Source organism: Clinocottus analis, unplaced genomic scaffold (genome assembly GCF_023055335.1).
Source record: "Clinocottus analis isolate CAN_PGR_092001 unplaced genomic scaffold, fCliAna1.0.p SCAF_2, whole genome shotgun sequence".
In the NCBI taxonomy this organism is placed as follows: domain Eukaryota; kingdom Metazoa; phylum Chordata; class Actinopteri; order Perciformes; family Cottidae; genus Clinocottus; species Clinocottus analis.
Window position 1 is genome coordinate 808,138 of NW_027175931.1, and position 20,321 is coordinate 828,458.

The 20,321-nt window shown below is 51.3% G+C and overlaps 3 protein-coding genes across 5 annotated transcripts in view; 2 read left to right on the forward strand and 1 right to left on the reverse strand.

Moving 5' to 3' along the window:
• Positions 1–5,615: 5,615 nt before the first annotated feature.
• The window catches only part of LOC137790260 (neurofibromin), a 37,431-nt gene continuing 22,725 nt past the window's right edge, over positions 5,616–20,321 (reverse strand). For all 3 annotated transcript variants that reach the window (XM_068584322.1, XM_068584323.1, XM_068584321.1), the window contains 22 exons: positions 15,337–15,769; positions 14,474–14,814; positions 13,823–14,025; positions 13,383–13,576; positions 13,156–13,296; positions 11,446–11,725; positions 11,146–11,360; positions 10,699–10,760; positions 10,127–10,268; positions 9,821–9,922; positions 9,476–9,616; positions 9,176–9,302; positions 8,920–9,051; positions 8,695–8,830; positions 8,451–8,611; positions 8,215–8,337; positions 7,980–8,098; positions 7,612–7,712; positions 7,198–7,340; positions 6,902–6,948; positions 6,438–6,654; positions 5,616–6,204 (listed from right to left, as the gene is read on the reverse strand). In XM_068584322.1, coding sequence (XP_068440423.1) covers positions 6,062–6,204; positions 6,438–6,654; positions 6,902–6,948; positions 7,198–7,340; positions 7,612–7,712; positions 7,980–8,098; positions 8,215–8,337; positions 8,451–8,611; positions 8,695–8,830; positions 8,920–9,051; positions 9,176–9,302; positions 9,476–9,616; positions 9,821–9,922; positions 10,127–10,268; positions 10,699–10,760; positions 11,146–11,360; positions 11,446–11,725; positions 13,156–13,296; positions 13,383–13,576; positions 13,823–14,025; positions 14,474–14,814; positions 15,337–15,769 — 3,703 coding nt within the window. In that variant the 3' untranslated portion in view covers positions 5,616–6,061. The remainder of the gene's footprint in view (positions 6,205–6,437; positions 6,655–6,901; positions 6,949–7,197; positions 7,341–7,611; positions 7,713–7,979; positions 8,099–8,214; positions 8,338–8,450; positions 8,612–8,694; positions 8,831–8,919; positions 9,052–9,175; positions 9,303–9,475; positions 9,617–9,820; positions 9,923–10,126; positions 10,269–10,698; positions 10,761–11,145; positions 11,361–11,445; positions 11,726–13,155; positions 13,297–13,382; positions 13,577–13,822; positions 14,026–14,473; positions 14,815–15,336; positions 15,770–20,321) is intronic.
• LOC137790279 (uncharacterized) lies at positions 16,072–17,862 on the forward strand. Its single transcript, XM_068584364.1, has 2 exons — positions 16,072–16,377; positions 16,464–17,862. The coding sequence occupies exon 2, from the start codon at positions 16,471–16,473 to the stop codon at positions 17,071–17,073; it is 603 nt and encodes a 200-aa protein (XP_068440465.1). The 5' UTR covers positions 16,072–16,377; positions 16,464–16,470; the 3' UTR covers positions 17,074–17,862.
• On the forward strand, positions 18,613–19,985 carry LOC137790274 (mucin-13-like). Its single transcript, XM_068584356.1, has one exon. It carries the CDS (start codon positions 18,613–18,615, stop codon positions 19,693–19,695), a length of 1,083 nt encoding a protein of 360 aa, XP_068440457.1. The 3' UTR covers positions 19,696–19,985.

A 20,321-nucleotide genomic window follows, 5' to 3' on the forward strand; every position in this document is an offset into this window, starting at 1 on the left:
GCTACAACCACTCATGAATATACAGGACACACTCCATCACAGACGTGTGCTGTAACCTGTGAGAGGTCACTGGGCCTGGACGACCTCTGGCTCAGAACGACCTCTGGGCTCAGGACGACCTCTGGGCTCAGAACGACCTCTGGGCTCAGGACGACCTCTGGGCTCAGGACGACCTCTGGGCTCAGGACGACCTCTGGGCTCAGGACGACCTCTGGCTCAGAACGACCTCTGGGCTCAGGACGACCTCTGGGCTCAGAACGACCTCTGGGCTCAGGACGACCTCTGGGCTCAGGACGACCTCTGGGCTCAAAACGACCTCTGACCTCTGGGCTCAGGACGACCTCTGGGCTCAGGACGACCTCTGGGCTCAGGACGACCTCTGGGCTCAAAACGACCTCTGACCTCTGGGCTCAGGACGACCTCTGGGCTCAGGACGACCTCTGGGCTCAGGACGACCTCTGGGCTCAAAACGACCTCTGACCTCTGGGCTCAGGACGACCTCTGGGCTCAGGACGACCTCTGGGCTCAGGACGACCTCTGGGCTCAGGACGACCTCTGGCTCAGAACGACCTCTGGGCTCAGGACGACCTCTGGGCTGAGGACGACCTCTGGGCTCAGGAGAGTTAAATCTCCTCGCAGGAGTTTGACATGAATGTATTATTTTTGTAGTTTGAGAACAGCTGCGATCAACACTTTCCACTCCAGCGATGAAGCGCACCAGCAGACCGTTTAACAGTATTCAGGCTTTATTGTCGTGTTGAAACTGCAAAAAGAACCAAAAACAAACTTTTGTCTGGAACACCAGGATCTCATGAAGCGAACTTCAGGATTTAAACAAGAGCGTCTGCTTTCTATTTGAAATGTGTGAGACGCGTCTCTGAGGTCTTTTCTTCCAGCAGAGGAAACCCTGTGAATGAACTAGTGAGTCTGCTGTACTTCCTGTCTGAGGCCACCGTGCACGAGGAGTAACAAACAGCCACGAGACCAAACTGCTCCAGACGTCTGAGCTGGATTCACTTCTGTTGGAGTCTGTCGGCCGACAGTTGAAGTGTTTATTTTGTCTTACTAACAAATACATAAGTATGGAAGCCCATTCCCGCCACGCCCAAAAAATAATAATTAGGACCCAAAAAAAAGAAAAAAAAAAAATTAGGACTAAAATAAAAAACTTTTTTTCCCGTTGACTTGAAAAAAGGCAACAAAAAAAAAAAGTTTCATTCCAGGAGAGAAATGAGAACTTTACTGACTACAAATGTCAAAATTACAGCTACAGCCTAAATATACTTGTAGGTAATAAATGTACACACAAAGTACATGTTGACCTTCCATTGAGTAAAATGCAAAGTCCACACACACATTGAATGATTTACTTTAAAGTAACCATCAACACATTGCCAACGAGCACCGTTTCATATTCAAGTGCTCTTTTTATTTACTGAAAGATATTTTGAATTGAAACAAGAGTGGACTTTTTTTTACCTGTACTTGTTTTGTTGTATGAACAAAAGATATTTACATTTAAATTAAGCTATTGTAAAACCAAAGTGATGAAATAACGTATTGCTTAGATGTTTTCTTTATTTTTGTCAACGAAAAGAAATCTTTTTTTTTTTTTCTCCCCATTTTTTTTTTTTTTTTGGTCCTAATTTTTATTTTTAGGTCCCAATTTTTTTTTGTGGCGGGAAAGAGCTTCCATACACAGTGATATGAAGCTGCAAAAAAAACGTATTTGAAACTAAAATAAAAAAATAAAAAAAGTGAAAATATCAAATCTGTTACTGGGAAAAAAATATATTTTATTACCTGATTTTTTTGGATAATTCTTTGTTTTCTTCAAATGAACAAAACATTTGGCCGCGATGTGGCTCCAAACTTTAACCTTCAGAGTATTAATGTTCATAACTACCACTGTAAAGACAGAGCAACGCCTCCATTTAATGTACAGCAGTGCACGTGCACGCTCACACACACGCTCACACACACTCTTGTGAGCGCGCACGGTCATCTGCTTTTGAACGTCTCAGTTTTTTTTGTTGTCACACAGGTTCACACACCGTGGAGAGCAAAACATTTTATTACTAACACTGGAATAGTTCAGTTTGTATATTATTATACAGGAACTAACTGCTTTACAAAAACAAAATGATACAATATCACATGTATGTACAGTGTAGTAAATATACCATCTCAAATTGTACACAAAGTATTTACAAGTATCACACATACTGCAATGAAACAGAACTCAGACTAGTACTCTACAGACATTAGGTTTTGCATAACATCAAATAAAACATGCCACATGTTGAGGTTTTCTCCATCTTTACAAACCCATGACTGTTTTTAAATTAGTGCAAGTCAACCACTTGTTGAAGAGGTTATGGATACATAATCCTTAATATTCCCATTCTCTCTCTCTCTCTCTCACACACACACACACACACACACACACACACACACACACACACAGAGAACCTGCTAACGATGGCGCTGAGTGGACCTCTGGGTGTCTTAAAGGTACAGTCGCTGATCTGTGGCTGAAGGTCTGCGAGCTCGTGTCAGAGGGACATCAGGTACTGTCGCTTTAAGAGAGCAGAGACGATGGATCCAGTTCAAAAGAAACAAAAAGGAGGCGGTTCTGAACAAATGTGCAGCTTTTGTACAACTTCAGTTAAAACCACGGCCCGAGGCGTCAGAACCAAGAACCCGTGACTTTAAGAGCCGGACTCTGGACTCTGGACCCAGACATCACTGAAGGCTTCAGGGCGTCGCCCCGGCAGCCAATCCAGTCCAACAGGAGGCGGGGCTCCACGGCTTTAACGCCCACTTCCTGTTTGAGGAAAGGATCGCAGACGGAGACGGAGAGGGTTTAAAACATACGATGAACTGGGTTTGTCCTCGGGGGCAACGACCCTTCAGGATGTGACCAACGACCCTTCAGGATGTGACCAACGACCCTTCAGGATGTGACCAACGACCCTTCAGGATGTGACCAACGACCCTTCAGGATGTGACCAACGACCCTTCAGGATGTGACCAACGACCCTTCAGGATGTGACCAACGACCCTTCAGGCCGTCGGGTGGTTTTTCTTCTCGGAGCGTCCGACGGGCTCCATGGAACCGGCTGGAACCGGATGAAACCGGATGAAACCGGCTGGAACCGGATGAAACCGGCGCGTCATCGTCCTCCGAGTCGTTCCCTCCGCGGCCAGAGTTCTCTGTCCGGTTCTACGGGCCTCTGCTGGAACCAGAGAACGCCAGCCGTCTGGTTTCCATCCACAACGTGACGTGAAACACAACATTTATCAACCCGACGAGTGAAGAGCGACGACGTGCACCTGTGTGTGTGTGAGAGTGTGTGTGAGAGTGTGTGAGAGTGTGTGAGAGTGAGAGTGTGTGTGTGAGAGTGTGTGAGTGAGAGTGTGTGAGTGAGAGTGTGTGTGTGAGAGTGTGTGAGTGAGAGTGTGTGAGTGAGTGAGTGAGTGTGTGCGAGTGTGTGTGAGTGAGAGTGAGTGTGTGAGAGTGTGCGAGTGTGTGAGTGTGTGTGTGAGAGTGTGTGAGTGAGAGTGTGTGAGTGTGTGTGTGAGAGTGTGTGAGTGAGAGTGTGTGAGTGTGTGTGTGAGAGTGTGTGTGTGAGTGTGTGAGTGAGAGTGTGTGAGTGTGTGTGTGTGTGAGTGTGTGAGTGAGAGTGTGTGAGTGTGTGTGTGTGTGAGTGTGTGAGTGAGAGTGTGTGAGTGTGAGTGTGTGAGTGTGTGTGTGTGTGAGTGTGTGAGTGAGAGTGAGTGTGTGTGTGTGTGTGTGTGTGAGTGTGTGAGTGAGAGTGTGTGAGTGTGTGTGTGTGTGAGTGTGTGTGTGAGTGTGTGAGTGAGAGTGTGTGAGTGTGTGTGTGTGTGAGTGTGTGAGTGAGAGTGTGTGAGTGTGTGTGTGTGTGAGTGTGTGAGTGAGAGTGTGTGAGTGTGTGTGTGTGTGAGTGTGTGAGTGTGTGTGTGTGTGAGTGTGTGTGAGTGTGAGTGTGTGAGTGTGTGTGTGTGTGAGTGTGTGAGTGAGAGTGTGTGAGTGAGAGTGTGTGAGTGTGTGTGTGAGAGTGTGTGAGTGAGAGTGTGTGAGTGTGTGTGTGAGAGTGTGTGAGTGAGAGTGTGTGAGTGTGTGTGTGAGAGTGTGTGTGTGAGTGTGTGAGTGAGAGTGTGTGAGTGTGTGTGTGTGTGAGTGTGTGAGTGTGAGTGTGTGAGTGTGTGTGTGTGTGAGTGTGTGAGTGAGAGTGAGTGTGTGTGTGTGAGTGAGAGTGTGTGAGTGTGTGTGTGTGTGAGTGTGTGAGTGTGAGTGTGTGAGTGTGTGTGAGTGTGTGAGTGAGAGTGAGTGTGTGTGTGTGAGTGAGAGTGTGTGAGTGTGTGTGTGTGTGAGTGAGTGAGTGAGTGTGTGCGAGTGTGTGTGAGTGAGAGTGAGTGTGTGTGTGTGTGAGTGTGTGAGTGAGAGTGAGTGTGTGTGTGTGTGAGTGAGAGTGTGTGAGTGTGTGTGTGTGCGAGTATGTGTGTGAGTGTGTGTGTGTGTGAGTGTGTGAGTGAGAGTGTGTGAGTGTGTGTGTGTGAGTGTGTGTGTGTGTGAGTGTGTTCTGTATCCACACCTGATACCTGTGAGTGAACAGACCGACCGCCTCACCTCTGTGACGTGAGTGGAAACAGACGGCAGCGCGCTGCAGGAACCAGCGGGAAGAACGAGGCGCTGTGGTTTGCAGTAGAACCAGTAGAACCAATAGAACCAATAGAACCAGGAGGACCAGGAGAACCAGGAGGACCAGAGCACCTTCAGAGCTTCCTCTCGGTGGGTTTAGGAGCGGAGCGAGCTCACGGCGCCAGAAGAGATAAAACGCCCTCGAGCGAACGCCAGAGAACCAGAATCCGGCGCTGGATCTTTTGCTGGAGCGCCGGACGTTCTGGTCCGGTTCTTCACCCCACAATGTTTCGTTTGAGTCGATCGAGCTCAGACGACGAAGACGAGTCGGACCGGAGAGAGGATCCTTGCGGTCGGCCTCGACCCGTTTCATTCTGGACCGGAAACCGCTCGCGGCACCAGGAAGCGACTCGAGTTGGCTTTTTGTTGATAAATAATAATTAAAACAAAGTTCTATAACTGCTGAAAACACGCAGATTTAAAAAAAGAGAAAAAAGCCTCTCCGTGACAACGGTTCCTTGAAGGAGCCATAAAAGGCGGAGCCTCAGTGGGCGGAGCCTCAGTGGGCGGAGCCTCAGGAGGCGGACGCTTGACGGGAACCAATTAAAAACGCCGCCGGTAAAAAATAAATTAAAAAAACGACATTAAGCCGCAAAATAAAAGCAGAACGCCAAAGAAAGGAAAGAACCCGGAGCTCTGTACACGGTCACGTTCCCCTCAGGTTCTGCGGGTTCCCCCCGTTGAGACGTCGTGTTCCAAAAAAAAATGTTTTTTTTTGGTGTTTTGTGGTTTTCTTTTCTGGGAAAGTTTGAAAAGGAGGTTTCGTGTCTTATCTAGCTGTACAGGATAAATACTCTCAGGCAACAGGGTATATGGATGATTGTATACGTGACCATCGTCGGAGGCCCCGCCCCCCTCCCTCCCTCCCTCCCCGCCCCCCTCGCCTCGTGGACTTCGCGGTGGCTCCGCCTCCATAATTAGTACCTGTGTTCTTTGTCCCCGGCAAGGTTTGACTTTTTAACTTTACAAATTGTACACATTGAAAAACCCTGACAAGGCACACCATGGAGGAACGTCTAGATCAGCACTAAGGACTCCTTATACATCATCTGTCTATGTCACATATGTACAGGGGGGCGCGCCTCGCTGTCCAGCCCGCCTCCCATCAGGCTCAGAGGGAACCGAAGCTCCGCCCCCCTCCTCCTCCAGCGCCGCCCCAAACCAAACATCTGAAAGCAGCACGAAATGTAAAAGTTTCTTCCTCGATGCAAAACATGGGGGGAAAAATAAAATTAAAAATTAAAAATAATCCCTGCCAGAGCGACGACCGTGGAGAGGGGGAGGAATAAAAGAGTGAAAGGTGGAGTGCAGCATGAGGAGGAGGAAGCTGCTCCATCACACGATCTTCTTGATGCTCGGCCTCTTGAAGCTGCCGGCGCTGCGCTGCTTCTGCACCTGGCTCGCCGAGCCGTGGCGAGTGCGCCCCCCGCTGGACAGAGCGGAGCTGGGCGACAGCTGCACGTTCTCCTTGTCCACACCTGCAGGACAGACGAGCACAACGCTGAAATCACGCCGTGATGTCAAATGAGACACAACAAGAGGCTCATTTTAGTGGATTCTCATGCGTCATGTGATCTCTGAACCACCAGGGGGCGCTGTCGCTGCAGAGGACTCGCAGCCCTTCGGATGTGGGGAGTCCATCTGTCTCCAAACCTCCTAACAAGTCTGGCATGAGGCGGACTACAGGTCACAGAGGTCAGAGGTCACGGACCTGGCGAGTGCTGCGAGGTGGCCAGTGAGGTCATGGAGTTGGACAGGTTGAGGTTGGCAGTGATGCTGAGCTGGCTCTGGCTGGTGGGCGGGTACGGCGAGGTGGGCGTCCTCAGCTGCTCCTCCCCTCGCTCCTCCTCGGCCGCCGGCAGGTAGCTGTCAATCAAAGCCTCCAGGAACTTCACGATGAGCTCGGCGTAGTCCGGGATCTGCGTTTGCTGCAGCGACAAGAGACACTGTGCTTTACACGCGTGTTTCAGGGAGATGAACACGTGACCACACGCACACACACAAACACACACTTTAGTAAACGGCATGCACACTGAAAACACACTTGACTAAACTGTTTTGCCCACTTTGGTAAGAGGCAGCACGCGCACTTTGGCACGCGCACTTTGGCACGCGCACTTTGGCACGCGCACTTTGGCACGGACAATAAGAGCTCAACAGGAGACTCGTTCGTACCTTAGAGAACGGACCAGCAAACCTCCAGAGACCATTAAAGCCGAAGCCTGTGAAGAGAGAGGAGACGAGGTGAGAAGGAGAGGAGACGAGGAGAGGAGACGAGGAGAGGACAACGCTCTTCCTTAAAAAACAGACCCTCCGGCGGGACGGAAAAGCCTGTTTTTCTTTAAACGCGACAAATTTTATTCTTCACGTTTACTTTGATCGTGGGCGTGTCTTGTGTGGGCGTGTCTTGTGTGGGCGTGTCTTGTGTGGGCGTGTCTTGTGTGGGCATGTCTTGTGTGGGCGTGTCTTACTCTGCAGGTAGGAGGGCTGGTACTGCGGCGGCGACTCCTCGTGGTACACGACGCTCTGCACGATGCCGTGCACCGGGTTCAGCAGGTTGGTGTCCTGACACATGGAGAGCACGGTGTTGATCTTAGAGTCCAGCAGGTTGTGGCTGAGGACACACACACACACACACACACACACACACGCACAAGATTATTATCATTTTATAATACGGGCAGATGAAATCCAGCATTCTGATTGGTTGAGAGTGAGTCACAGGACTGTATGGAGCCATAATGTACTGTATTGACTCATAATGTACTGTATTGACTCATAATGTACTGTATTAGGCCTGAACTATACAGTATTAATGATACAGTACTGCCTAAGTACCTTATTGCTTAATTATGAACCCTAAATGAAAAGCCAGATCTACTCACACGACGGGGAACACCTTGGGGAACACCACACTGGCCTCGGCCAGGTACTCGTACAGGATCCTCTGGTCGAAGTCGTCCGTGGTGTATTTGACCTGCGTGGCCTAAAAATAAACAAGCAGCCGGTAAACAAGCAGCCGGTGAAGAAACAGCCGGTAAAGAAACAGCCGGTAAAGAAACAGCCGGTGAACCAGCAGCCGGTGGACCAGCAGCCGGTGGACCAGCAGCCGGTGGACCAGCAGCCGGTGGACCAGCAGCCGGTGGACCAGCAGCCGGTGGACCAGCAGCCGGTGGACCAGCAGCCGGTGAACCAGCAGCCGGTGAACCAGCAGCCGGTGGACCAGCAGCCGGTGAACCCCTCGCGGCCTCACCAGCACGGTGAGCAGCAGCGCCTGGATCTTGGGGTCCGTCAGCACCTCCTCGTCCAGCAGGACGTTGGACTCGGACACGGAGACCTTGCGCAGGTGAGAGTTGCCGATCCGCTGCGTCTCTGCCGTTGTACAAAGAAACAAACAGATTTTCCATGAACGCGTCTCGTGGGACTCAACACGCTCGGCGGCGGCGGCGGCGGCGGCGGCGGCGGCGGCAGGAGGCTCCTCCTCTCACCGATCTCGTAGTCGCTCTCCGCCACGCGCCTCATCTTGGGCGGCGTCGTCATGCCCGACTCCATCTCCGGCCTCTTGGGCGCCTTGGAGTCCGAGATGAGGTGGTCGAAGCTCTTCCTGGTGCCTGAGGGGGCAAAGGTCACGTGAACAAGCTGCGGCGGCTCGGCCAATGAAAACACTGCTCACACGTCCAGAGATTCAGAAACAGGAAGTGTGTGTACAGTGTGTGTGTGTTACCCAGCAGCTTCTTGGTGTTGGCCTGTGACGGCTGGCCCATGTCCAGGCTCATGGACTTGCGAGTGCGCGGGCTGATCTGACCCACGGCCGGGTAGTGATGCGCCGACAGGTAACGCTCCGACACCTGAGGGGACGTCCAGGGCTGCGTCTCCCGCAGAGTCCTGAGGAGACCGCAGAGGAACGTCAGGACTCCAGCACCAGAACCCAGTGGAACCAGTGGAACCAGTAAACCCAGTAGACTGACCTGCAGCTGGGGTCCGTGGTGTGGCTGGAGTACGTCTCCATGGGGACGGGGTCCATGGAGAGGTCAGAGATCAGGAGAGACTTCCTGTGTTTGAGGCTGCAGCGACTCCGGACCTCCTCTGAGACGGTGAGCAGCGCTGTGGGGGGAGGGGGGGGGGTTAATACTGTGTGTGTGTGTGTGTGTGTGTGTGTGTGTGTGTGTGTGTGTGTGTGTGTGTGTGCCTACCAGCCAGGTAGGCCACGCTCTGCGTGTTGACCTCAAACTTGTCACACTTGAGGTGTTTGCTGATGAGCGCCAGCAGCGTGTGAAGGATCCTCACCGTCCTCGCCACCGTGGTGGCAGACGGGTGTCTGTAGCCTGAGACACACGGAGAACGTTAGCATGAGGAGAACACGGAGGGAACACGGAGGGAACACGGAGGGAACACGGAGGGAACACGGAGGGAACACGGAGGGAACACGACCAGTGGTTCTGGGCTCACCTTTCAGCAGGTGGCCCACCAGAGCGAAGTTGAAGTTGGAGCTGAAGTTCAGACCCACGAAGTGATCCATCTGCTTACAGTGCCACTCCAGAGGACGCCGGATCTCCATGAACACCTCCTCTGGGCTCTGGGGAGGAGGAAGAGGAGGAGGAAGAAGGAGCGTTTAATAGAAACATGGAGACGTTAGTTTTAGTTTGTGCTTCTTTTTCTGTATAAAAACAAAACTAACGGCCGACACCATGAAGCTGTGAGAGCTCCAGGTGTGTGTGTGTGTGTGTGTGTGTGTGTGTGTGTGTGTACCTTGTCGTTGAACACGCGCATGCTGTCCAGCGTGTGGAGGTTCTGCTCCAGCAGAGCGGTTCCTGCAGAGTACAGGTTCACCTCGTCCAGCTGCAGCACCGCCACGGCGACCCAGAACAGAGCTTTGTGCATCGGGGACTCCTGCACACGCACACGCACACACACACACACACACACACACACACACACACACACACACACACAGCTGCAATTAATGACAAACAGAAGGGATGTTTTTGCTTCTCAGACACCTGAAACCTTTAGTCTGTCTCCTTTAGGAGAGGGGGAGATGGAGGAGGAAGAGGATGAGGAGGATGAGGAGGAAGAGGAGGACGAGGCACTCACCTTGCTCAGCAGCGGCTGCAGCTTGGTCAGAGCGATGACGGTGGCCTCGATCAGGACTTGGCTGTTGTAGTTGTCCGGCCCCTTCAGGCAGCTCTCCAGACCCTGAGGACGAGTCACAGTTACACACGAGTCACGTGACCCGCTGAGGGCGGGACGGGTCACGTGACCCGCTGAGGGCGGGACGGGTCACGTGACCCGCTGAGGGCGGGACGGGTCACGTGACCCGCTGAGGGCGGGACGGGTCACGTGACCCGCTGAGGGCGGGACGGGTCACGTGACCCGCTGAGGGAGGGGGCGTGGCCTCACCCGGTCGATGCTCAGCAGCGGGCTGGCCTTGCTGAGGATCCTGATGATCTGCTTGATCTGTCCGTGGCTGACCCGCTTACTGATGCAGCCGAACACCACCAGAGCCCGAGGCTGCAGGGACGGGTTGTACTGGAACGCAAACCTGCACACACACACACACACACACACACAGATAAATATACACACACGGTGCAGCGCTGCAGGAAGCAGCAGCAGGAAGCTGGTTATGAAAGTTTGTCAGCTTCAGTTTTAAAAGCGATCAAAATAAACTTCCTCAAAGTGACTCAACATGAAGAATCTACTGTTTCAACGAGGACGTTCAGCCAGTGCTCATGTTCACAGAGCAGAGCCTGAACGCACCACGAGGACTAGAGAGAAGTCACAGAGACAGAGAAAAAAAGAGAGAGAGACAGAGAGAGAGAGAGAGAGAGAGAGAGAGAGAGAGAGAGAGAGAGAGAGAGAGAGAGAGACAGAGAGAGAGAGAGAGAGACAGAGAGAGAGAGAGAGAGAGAGAGACAGAGAGAGAGAGCCGTCAGGTGGTGAAACAGTGATGCGTTCAAAGAGAGTCGTACTTCTGAGCGAGCTCTGTCCACTGGTCCAACCACTTGCAGGCCGGGATGTCTCTCATGCACGCCTGCAGGAGGAAGCAGAACCTGTTAGAACCTTAAAGAACCGTCTGCTTTATTTATTTATTTATTTATTTATTTATATATATATATATATATATATATATATATATATATATATATATATATATATATATATATATATATATATATATATATATATATATATATTTATTTATTTATATATATATATATATATATATATATATATATATATATATATATATATATATATATATATATATATATATATATATATATATATATATAAATATAAATATATTTATTTTTTTCTTGAAATACCTAAATCTTTATATCTACACATATAAAAATACATTTCATTTATAAGAACTGTGTTTGATGAAAGTCTTTTCATCTAGATATATTTTGCACCTCCATGATCTCCAGCAGCGCCTCGGTGACGGTCTCCAGCGAGGACAGGGCGAAGGTCTCCCTCTCGTAGGAGCCGGGCGAGAAGGACCGGTCCCGGTAGCTGGAGCGGAAGGCGATGACGGCGGCCGACTTCACCTTGCTGATGCCGAACAGCAGGTAGAACTTAGGCAGCGAGAACTCGGTGAGGCTGAGCCGGAGAACCTGCTTGGTCTCCTCTGAGGACGAGCAGAGAGGACGGTCATGCCGCTTCACTCCCACACACCACACACACTCATGAACATCTGCAACGCCGCGGCTCACCGCTGAAGTTGAGCTGCGAGCAGGTGCACAGCGAGTGGATGATGTTGATGACCAAGCCGTGGGTGGAGGCCCGCAGGGACAGCGGCCCGGTGGCCACCAGCAGGGTGACCACGTGGAACAGGTAGGGCAGGTGGGCCGCCACGTCCAGAGAGTTGTTGAAGGACAGCATGAGCATGTAGCGCGCCAGGATGGCGATGTCGTCCCACATCAGGTGCTGCTCCAGCGTGGGCGTCGGAGACAGACACGTCTTGTCGATGATCTTACACATGCGACCGATCACCTGCCGGACAGAGAACAGCAGATCCCACAATGCACCTCACACGTCAACAGGGTTCAGCTGCTGCTACTAGTGCAGAAAAAACCCACTTATTATTGCTCGTTGCACTTCAGACGTGCTGCTAACGTCGCTAGTTCTGCTCCTGTTGGTTCTCCGTTAGCGGTGCTGCTAACGTTACTAGCTCTTCTCCGTTAGCAGAGCTGCTAACGTCACTAGCTCTCCTCCTGTTGGTCTAAACACTGATTGGTTGTTTACAAAGTCGCATGGTCTGCTGGAGGAGAAAACTTTATTTACGCTGACGGTTAGCGGTTATCTGAGTTATTGATCTGAGTAATTGATCTGAGGTTCTCGTGGGTTCCAGGTCTGTTTGCAACACTAGTGAGTAACGACGTCGCCGCGTGGACGTGGTCGTGTTCTCAGACAATAAGAAGCAGATTATGTTCTTCTGGGAGACAAAGCGTTCAGCGCACAACGTTCTCTTTGTGCGCCGCGACCTCGGCCCGCAGCGCCGCGGAGAACAGACAGAAAGCCTGGCGTCGGCCCGACGAGCCGCTTTAAAACATTTCAGATGATCAGAAGTTCTGAAAGTCAGACGCACGCCGAGGTGAAACCACACGGAGCGCGCGGCGGGACGAGACTCAGCAGCATCGAACCGCCGGCTTTTCTTTGGTCAACAAGCCTCACAAAGGCCCCATTGAGAGCTCTGCTGTGTGTGTGTGTGTGTGTGTGTGTGTGTGTGTGTGTGTGTGTGTGTGTGTTGTGTTTGTTTCTCTGAGCGGCGGCGGGACTCGGAGGACACCGCTGACGTCGCTCTGAAACAGCGGAGCCGCTCGCAGCAGCTGAGGATTCTTTTCTTTCTTCCGTTAGCAAGTAAGTAAATATTATATTTAACGAGTCGACGTTTATGGATTTGAGGGACGAGATCCTGCAAAGATTTAAAGATAAAACCTCCAAAGAGACGTTATGTGGGCGGAGTTGTTGTAATGAGTCATGGATCCTCTGGATAGAGAGAAAACTTAACTTTTCATCATGAGCAGAACGACATTTGAAATTAAGTCAATGAACCATCAAAATGTCAAAAAGTGACATAAATAAATAAAGAAGAAATGAAGAAAAACGATCGAAATAAAGAAATAAAAAAAATAATTAAGAAATTAAAGAAAAAATGTTGTTTGTCAATAAATTTGTTTATTTCTTAAATAAATAATGAAATTAATTTTTTTTTTTTTTTTTAAATTCATAAAATAAATGAGTAATTATTATCATTTTTTACAGTTTTTACTCTTAGCGCCGGCTCACTTTGCTCTAATCTCCTGACTTTGGTCCAAATTGACGCTTCATTCCTCCAACTTTCCTCCGGCTTCTGTTTGTCGGGACATCTTTTGAGGAAAAGACCTTTAACAACGCTGACCCGTCCGTTAGCGGCCGCTCACCTTGCTGGAGACCAGCTTGACGTTCCCAGAAGCCAGAGCCACCGCGGTGTCGGCCATGACCTCGGCCTTGATGGAGCCCAGTCCTCCGGTGGCGCTGGTCTTGATGAAGCTGTCCAGAACCACGTCCAGCAGGTCGGTGATCTGAGGACACGGGGACAGGGTCAGAGGTCAGGTAGAGGTCGGGGGTTATAGGTAGAGGTCGGTCCCTCTTGGTGCGGAGGACCCACCTGGCCCAGGCTGCCCCAGATCTTGGCCTGGATGGAGGGGTACATCTGCTTCTCGTTGATGGTCATGGTGATGAGCTTGTCCAAGATGGCGGTGACGCGCTGGCGCTTGGCGTCGTCGTTGTGCTTACAGAAGCGGACCAGGTTGAGCAGCCAGGGCGTCATGTACTCCAGACAGAGATGCTTCAGCTCGATGCCTGAGAGGACACACACACACACACACACACACACACACACACACACACTTAAAGTAAACATTGGTCTGTGAACTGATGTTTTTATGGCTTTAACACATGAAGCATAGACTTCTATACAACCAGAGGAGTCGCCCCCTGGTGGTCAGGAGAGAGAATGCAGCTTTAACACATGAAGCATAGACTTCTATACAACCAGAGGAGTCGCCCCCTGGTGGTCAGGAGGGAGAATGCAGCTTTGGGACTCACTGGACTTGCTGAAGCCAGAGATGCACTCCTCCAGGAACTCCAGGGTGAGATGTGGCTCGTTGGCAGCCAGAGTCTTGCTGATGGAGACGATGAAGAGGGTGTTGTTGGCCGGGATGCAGAGGCCCGACGTCTCCAGCAGCTGGCCCTCTATCTTCAGGTTGAAGGTGCACGTCAACGCACACAGGAGATTGTACGCCGCCGACCTGAAAGAGGGACGCAAAACAAGTGCCAGGGTTCAAGTCCCGCCAAAATAAAACAACAACCTCCGAACGTTTAAAGTCTGTCGTCGCTGCGTTGACTTGGGTGGAAATAAGAGCTTCTTTACATCGATAGCCAAAGTGCAAAACTCAGACTTTGTGTTTAATTTGGGTTTAGTATCCTTAAACTTTTGGAAACCAGTGTAACGGGTTGAATGGCATTCTGCAAGAAATCGACTATCTTCTTTCTTCAAAAAGTGCATTTTCAGATGTTTTGCTCTTCGGACATCGATGTGTCATTTATCTCTGAACTGAAGGCACATTTGCATTTCACACCCAACAGATGAGCTTTCTCTGGGAAGTTTACACAACATTAACAAAGAAAGTCGTTGGCGTTTCTAAGTTTCCCTCCTGAGCTGGCGAGGTTACGCTGGTTTAAAAGGGTTGAACCGACCTGAGGCTGGGGTCAGAGCTGCCCAGGTTCAGCAGGGCGATGTTGAGCAGGGTGCCCGGCACGTCTTTGGGTCGGATCTTGGTGTGCTGTGGGATGGAGTCGGGCTGCGACAGCTCCCAGCGCGTCCGGATGTGGATGATGGACTGGACGATGGCGTCGCACTCCTGGTGCATGAAGGTGAGCGGCGTGCCCTGGTTGGCCATGGTGAGCGTGAACTGGCTCTCGTCCACCAGGCAGATCTCCTCGATCTCGGAGGCGTAGTAGACGTCGTTGAGGAAGACGGGCTGGCCCAGGACGCGGGTCCGCTCGGCCGAGGTCACCTGGACCGCGGTGGAGCCCACCTGAGCGGAGAGGAAGCAGGAAGCAGGGGTCAGGGGTCATGCACGTTCTGACCAACGGATTCACACGACTTTTAGCCACATTCACATGACTTTTTCAAAACCTTTCAAAGTACCTTTTCAGGCCTTGAAATAAATTCCATGATTTTTCCATGACTTTCAAAGGACTTTTCCAGGCATGGAAATGAATTCCATGACTTTTAACCTCATTTCCATGACTTTTCCAAAACCTCCAAGGACCTCTCCAGGCCTTGAAATCAATTCCATGACATAACCACATTCTCATGACTTTTCCAAAACATTTCCAGGCCTGGAAATAAATTCCTTGACTTTTAACCACATTTCCATGACTTTTCCAAAACTTTTATAATGACCGTAGAAACCCTGTAACATCACGTGATCGTACAAAGCAGCTCCTCTCCAGTACCCTGGGAGCGGTTACCTGTACAGTAACCAGTCTACACTCCCTCACTCGGTCTTGAACCAGCGACCCGGCTCACGTTGGCCCTCCGGCCGCGCCCTCACCTTGATGGAGACCTTGGTGTCCTTGTGGGCCAGCTTGAGGGCGTTGTGGAACACCTTGAGGTCCTCCTCCAGGGTCAGCGTGGCCGCGGGCAGCTTCTGCTGGTCCGGCTCGATGTGCTCGGCCAGCTTGGCCGGCGAGTCGATGAACTGCAGCCGCTTGCTGCCCTTCAGGCCCGTCAGCAGCCGCTCGTGGTACTTGGTGTACTCCCTCACCCAGGTGTTGCAGTTGTAGACGAAGACGGCCGCCACGTTCTCGTAGGCGAAGCCGGGGAAGACCACGAACCACTTGGACAGGAAGTCGGTCTTGAAGCGATTGCTGGGTCCCACGTGCGTGAGGTCCACCACGATCTCGTAGGGCTTGGCGTAGTAGGGCTTGAGGGTGAGGAGCACGTGGTAGATGAGCAGGTCCCCGTTGATCTGGCCCGTTTTGAACCTACAGGAAGGAGGAGACGCATAAAGTTCAGATCTTTATGAACACAATGCATGTGTGTTGGGTAGTCGAAGTGTACCGATAAGACCTGTTCACCAGGAGAGAATGCAGCTTTAACACATGAAGCATAGACTTCTATACAACCAGAGGAGTCGCCCCCTGGTGGTCAGGAGAGAGAATGCTGCTTTAACACGTGAAGCATAGACTTCTATACAACCAGAGGAGTCGCCCCCTGGTGGTCAGGAGAGAGAATGCAGCTTTAACACGTGAAGCATAGACTTCTATACAACCAGAGGAGTCGCCCCCTGGTGGTCAGGAGAGAGAATGCAGCTTCAACACATGAAGCATTGACTTCTATACAACCAGAGGAGTCTGCATGTGTGTGGGGTTAGTCGCGGTGTACCGTTTACATTTGTTCACAGCAATGAAGTCTTTTTTTGGCTTCTGAGAAACTGCATTTCTTTTTCGTCTCCGTCTCTTCCTGTAAGAGCTAGTCAGCGTCAACGTGAGGCCCTCGAAAATAACCCGAGCAGAAGCAGAGACGGGTCAGAAAGCACGTTCAGAGCGCCCGAACAGTCCGCCTGCAGCAGCTCCACGAGAGACCACATCCAGTAAGTACCGTCGGCACGACGAGAGCCCGCCGGTCCGAGCGCTCTGCGCGCGATACAACCGGTGACCTTTCTGCTCTTCATTCCAGAAGCCCGATGGAAGGAACCAGAACGACCCTCTGGCTGTTCCTGCTGCTCATCCAGCTGCCGCTCTGCCCTGCGGACGCAGACCCAACCGTGTCGACCGAGTGGCCGCAATCGTACGAAACGAACGGGGCGACCGCCGGCCGCACGGACCCGCCGGCCGCCGACGCCAACGGCACCCGAGCAGACTGCCTGATCGACACCGAGATGGGTCTGATCGCCGTGGGCTCGGCCGGCGGGCTGATCGTCTGCCTGCTCGTGACCACCGCGGTGCTGGCGTGTCAGATCTGGGTCCTCCAGCGCCGGGGTCGCGCCCCGAGAGCCTCCCGGTCCAACATGGACTTGGTGAGCAGCACCGGGTACTGGGGCGTCGTCGACCGGCCGGAGGAGGAGGAGGCGGGAGGACTGCTGGGGCCGTGCGACGCCAGCGTCGTGCTGGAGGAGGTGAGAGCCGACGGCGAGCCGGAGACCGAGAGGCGGGCCGAAGGACGGCAGGCGAGGCCGGAGGACGGGGCGGCAAAGGGCTACGAGGAGAAGCAGATGCAGAGCTCCAGCTCCAGAGACTCCTGTCTGGAGACCCCCCGGGACCTGGAGGATATGCCCCTCGTGGTGTGACCAGGAAACCCCAGACGGTCATCTACTTGTCTTTAGGTCGTCTCCTTGTCATATTTTTATCAACTGGTGCTGGTTTAACACCCGAGTTACTGAAGCCACACCAACAAATATAGTAATATCAATACATAGCTTAACCTCTTTTTTCACTCAAAAAGCCAAAGTACTCAAAATAATCTGGCAAAATACTACTTCTTAAAGTATAAACGTTCATCCAACTTATCATAAAGTTTACAAATGCATTCAATGTCAGTTTTGGGACTCAACATCTTTAATTGAAGGTTACGTTTTTTTACATTTTGATTTGTACCAAAAAGTATTCGACACCCAAGTAGTGTGTACACATGTACAACGCTTGTTGTAGGTATTAGTTTTTAAACTATACTTATAGTAAATAGTATATAAAAAGACTTGAGATCAAGCCCTTTTTGATTCTGATGGAAAAGCCTTTAATGTTGGAGAAGTATTCATATGAAGTACTTGAAGTACATGACTATGTAATTACTTCAAGACTTTGTTAAAGTTTAACCTTTAAACGTCTAATTCTATAAGTTTCGTAGTTTCACACACTGATTTGGCTCAACTTTACAAAATGAGCGGGAACAATGTAGAAGTAAATGAACACCTGTAGAGCATCAGAGGGATTCAAACCCCCGACCCAGAGCCACGCTGAGACGTCTCATAGCATCTGGTTTGTGTTCATGCATATTTATGACGTCCTGCAGATTAATGCTTCTGTTCTTTCATAACACAAATGAACCTTTTACAACTGTCACAACGTCTAAATAAACAAATGGACTTTTGCATCTCGTCAGTGTCGTTTGTTTTAAATAAAGTTGCACAAATCAAACCACAAAGTCTTTATGGTGATCGGCTTCTTTAAGGAACGCTTAAAATACACTCAAGTATACTTAATGATGAGGTTTATTATTATTATTATGATGATGATGATGATGATGATGATGATGATGATGATGATGATGATGGAGAGCATTATCAGCCTCTGAAAGGGGAAATTATCATAACTCATTTTAAATGTTCATGTTTCCTTCACTCTTCTGCGTGACCCAAAAGGAAAGTCACTTCTTTCTGAGTGTGAAACATGAACTAAGTTTAGCTCGTCAGACCGAGCGCGCCGGCCTCCTGGCGTCACACTTCCTGTGGGCGTGGCCAGAAGGACTCTGCTCTGCAGGCTGCACATGGACGCCTCGCTCTGAAGACGTCCTGCAGCCGCACGGCTCTCCGGTGAGTATCCTTTAACATCACCGGGTCAGCGTGGCCTTCAGGGGCAGTGGGGCGCCCTAAGGAGAACCCGTCCACTTGCAGAGTACCTGAACGCATCACAACTGAAGCTGAGAAACGATAACGACCTCAAACGACCGTTGTTGCGTTGCAGAGAGGAGCCGTCTATTTAAAGTTGCATTTAGAGGAAACGAGACATTGCGACACCGCGCGTTGCTTCAGACCGAGTTGCTCTGCCTCGGACTGAACGACTTCCTCTGTTCCTCCGCGAAGACGCAGCAACCGGGCACAAAGTCGACGATGAGCGTCTCCTCGTTGGGCCTCGTCGTCTTGTGGCTGCTACCGCTGACCGCCGGCCAGGACACCAATGTGACGGCGCCCGCCGAGCTCACCGAGGACGGGCCGACCGCGTGGGAGGCGTCCAGCCGGGGGAACGTCTCAGAGGCGAGTCCACCGGAGTCTTCCACCAGGATTCAGACGGCGGCGATGTCGCCAACCAACTCCACGCCGCCTCGTTACAGATCGCCGGAGGGCAGCGAGTCCGGGACGGAGAACCCGTTCAACTCCACGGCGTCAGCAGCAACAACAACAACAACAACCGCTGCAACCGATGACGGCAGCGACCGGACCAGAACCATGCGGGCAACGTCAACGCCAAGCAGCTCCGCCCAAACGCCATCCAGCGACGAGGCAGCGACCCAACCGCCCGCGCGCTCAACGCCGTCTGCGAGCCCCAACTCAACCCCGAACACGCCTACCGGACCCACCGAGACCAGAACCGCCGGTGCAACGCCGCCCCCGGGTTCGTACACAACGCCGAAGGAGGCGTCCGCCTCCACCGCCAAGGCGACGGAAACCCGCCCGGGGACAAAGGGGAAGGAGAAGGCCGGTAAAGGATCCGCCCACAGCCGGGTGGTGGCGGGGCTGATCGGCGGCGCCCTGCTGGTCATGCTGGCGGGGTTCCTGCTCATCTACGTCAGGAAGCGAACGCTTCGCAAGCAGCAGATGGCGACCGACGACTGGGCCGGACCCTCGCCGTTCCTGGAGGGCGGAGCCAACGACGAGAACGGCCGGGTGGCGGTGAGGTCGTTCAACCGGATCTCCCTCTCCAGCCTCCTGACCCACAGGCTGTCCAGGAGGATGTCCGCGGCGCCGAGGGCGGACGAGGAGGTGGACGCCATGACGCCGGCCAGCACGTTCGGAGGGGAACGCAGAGGGAGTCGGTTCCCCAGAGAGGGCGGCGGGGCGGCGGCGGCGGGACTCGGTCCAGACGCAACGCAGAGCAACGGAGACGCTCCGGAGAACAACGGCGACATCTCAGAGGTTCAGAACCGTTCTGCAGACTCGCCCGCCGGCTCTAATGAGGCGGAGAGCGAAGCCTGACGACCACGAGGGAACCAACGCGCCCGTCAGCGGGGACGCGTCAAACCGCTTCGTCATCGATTGAGGAAATCATCGAGAGGAAGAAGAAGAAGATCTTCATCTGAGTCTCTTCTGCTAAAATGTTACAAAAGCAGAAGAACGTTTTCATCACTAAAGAGTGAGAAAATACTTTTATACCACAAACAGCAAAAAGATCATGAATCATAAATCAGTCAACCTGCTTCTAAACCACAGTTCTTTGTGATTTTCTTTAGCAATTTAATTTAATGTGGCTTTCCTGACATGGAAGTTACCAAAGCATCATATTTAAAAAAGTAATATATATATATATATATATATATATATATATATATATATATATATATATATATATATATATAGTAGAATTACATTTTAACACATGTATGCAAGTTATGTTTGTATGTGTCTTCCTGCAGTATTTATAATGTTAGTTTATTAAACTCTATGAAACGAAACGGTCTCTGTCTGAGGCTGATATGTGCATGTAAGTGTGTGTACGTGTGTGTACGTGTGTATAAGTGTGTATAAGTGTGTCTATGTGTGAATAAGTGTGTTGTGGTTTCTCAGCGTGAGACTTCAGGTCCTGAGATTGAAAGAAGTCGTCT

What these genes read in the sequence shown, in the direction of transcription:
- LOC137790279 (XM_068584364.1), top strand. Translation starts at nt 16,471, where the DNA reads ATGGAAGGAACCAGAACGACCCTCTGGCTGTTCCTGCTGCTCATCCAG.
- LOC137790274 (XM_068584356.1), top strand. Translation starts at nt 18,613, where the DNA reads ATGAGCGTCTCCTCGTTGGGCCTCGTCGTCTTGTGGCTGCTACCGCTG.